The sequence below is a fragment of the Galeopterus variegatus genome, unplaced genomic scaffold (assembly GCF_000696425.1).
Source record: "Galeopterus variegatus unplaced genomic scaffold, G_variegatus-3.0.2 Scaffold7411, whole genome shotgun sequence".
NCBI classification, from domain to species: Eukaryota; Metazoa; Chordata; class Mammalia; order Dermoptera; family Cynocephalidae; genus Galeopterus; species Galeopterus variegatus.
This window is the reverse complement of record NW_007733522.1, coordinates 41,331-43,490: the sequence shown is the minus strand read 5'-3', so window position 1 is coordinate 43,490 and position 2,160 is coordinate 41,331. Positions and strand designations below refer to the sequence as shown.

At 55.0% G+C, this 2,160-nt stretch overlaps 1 protein-coding gene across 1 annotated transcript in view; it reads left to right on the top strand.

The window, feature by feature from the left end:
- The window catches only part of LGALS12 (lectin, galactoside-binding, soluble, 12), a 10,705-nt gene that overhangs the window by 4,906 nt on the left and 3,639 nt on the right, over window positions 1–2,160 (top strand). The window contains exon 7 of the mRNA XM_008591929.1: window positions 1,264–1,352. Within this exon, the coding sequence (XP_008590151.1) occupies window positions 1,264–1,352 (89 nt within the window). The remainder of the gene's footprint in view (window positions 1–1,263; window positions 1,353–2,160) is intronic.

Genomic DNA, 2,160 nt, shown 5'->3' with positions numbered 1-2,160 from the left:
ACAGCCATTTGTGGAGGGCCGCAGAGAGTATCCCGTTGGACACGTGAGTCTCTTGAGGACAAGGTTGGAGCAGCCACACTAGCTGAGCCTCTGTTCCCCTCCTCCCCCAGCACAACCTGCCCTCACTGGGCTGCCCATTGCACAAGGCCCAGCTGCCCCCTCCCTCACTGCTGTGGCTGTCATGGATGTGGCTTCAGTCCCTGGACAGTCTGGATTGGCCCCCCCGAGCCCACCCCCAGGGCCAGAATGGGGAGACAGAGGAGTGGGCTGGCTGCGGGAGGGGGCAATGGCCCCATATTCCTATTGGGAGATTCCTATCGGTTGGAGCCTTCAGTTCTCAGAGCAGCTCCGTGAGCTAGCTGGGGTTGGCCTCACAGGGCAGCAGGCGAGACGAGGCCCCTGTACTTGTCCAAGGCCACATGGTAGGTGGATGACAGATCCACCGCCCAGTTCTTCCACATTATTCCAGAGCTGGTGAACCGCTGAATTCAAGAGGACCCCACTGGGCTCTGGCCCTCACATGCTGCTGTGAGACAGACAAACCCCAAATGTCTCCAATTTATAAGAATCGGAACAAGAGGTTCCCCTTCACTGAGCTAACACCATGTGGCCTCATGTTCCCTCTTTCTTTCCTGACAGCCTTTCCTGCTAAAGAGCCCCCAGCTGGTGAGTGAACTCTGTCTCTCCTGAAGGTGGAGACCCTTGTCTGCTCCTTCAGGACTGGGAGGGCAGCCGGGATGAGAGGCTAAGGAGCTCCACGCGGTGGGAAAGGCCATCAGCCTCAGTTTCCCCTTTCTTCACAGAAAGCTGCAGGCCGTGGGTGGGCTGGGCAGCTTCAATCTGAAGCTCCAGCTTCATTTGACCTTTTCTTCATGTATTCTGCAAACAGTTAGTTCATACTTGCCTGTGCCAGGCTCAGTGCCAGGCTATCAGGTAGAAGGACAAGCCAGTCCCAGCCCCCCAGTTGCTCACAGGTGGGCAGACAGACCACTCAATAGCCACCACAGTTCAGGGGGCAGCAACAGGAGAAGCACATGGTGCACGGGGCACAGAGGGGCACCAAGCTCAGCCAGGAGGGGCCAGAGAAAACTTGCAGCAGGAGCGGGATGCAGGTGCAGTCAGTGTTTAGTAAATGAGGGGCACTGAGTCTCCTGGCTGATGGCCTTCTCCAGCTCACCACTTGCTCCTGGAGGCAGGTGGCCCTTCCTGACCCCCACCACCACCCCGTGAGTCACCTTTCAGTCATCTCCCCTGTTCCTTCAGGAGGTGCCCTGCTCATGTGCTCTTCCCCGGGGTCTCTGGCCCGGGCAGGTCATCATAGTACGGGGGCTGATCTTGCAAGAGCCAAAGGAGTAAGTATCTAGCTTCCAGTTTGGGGTTGAGGGGAGGATGCAGCATCTCGGGGCCAGGATACTGCTTTATAAACGTCATCTCTTTGAATCTCCCAGCACCACCATTTAATCCCCATCTTACAGAAGAGGAAACAGAAGAGCAGAGTTTATGAAAGTCAGGCTGGGACTGGGACCAGCAGCCCCACTTCTGGGAGCCTCAACCTTCCAGATACATCTAGTCAGACCAACTAGCCTCTCATCACAGGTCTCAGGAAGGGCCCTTTGCAGGTGCAGGCTGAGGCCCAGAGAGAGGATGTGGCCACCACGGTGACACAATGCTTGGTTTAGGAAACAGCCAGACTGCCCCAGAGAGGAGGGTTGGTACTAGGAAGCCAGCACACAAAGGACTTAATTACTAAGTGGACAGTGTCTACCTTCTCCTATAGGGGACACTCACATCCAGACCTGTGGCTCAAATCCAGTTAGACAAGGGCTGGCCAGCCTGCCTGCCTCCCTGCCTTGAGGAAATGCATTGGATTTTATGACTTTTCTGGGCTAGTTTACATCTGCTTAGGACACTAACTACCTGTGCAAACTTAGGGCAGTTACTCTTCCTGTGACTCAGTTTCCTTATCTTTAAAAAGAATGCCAGCTTCAGGGGTGGTGCTTAGAATAGTACCTGGCACATAGTAAGTGCTGCACAAATGTGGGTGGTGTTAGAATGATCTTGGTGGAGGCAGGGGACGGGGGAGTAAGGGCAGCACCCTATGTTCTCCCTGCTTTATGTTTGTTTTTATTTTTTAAGTCCTGACCTCACTAACCCCTTGCC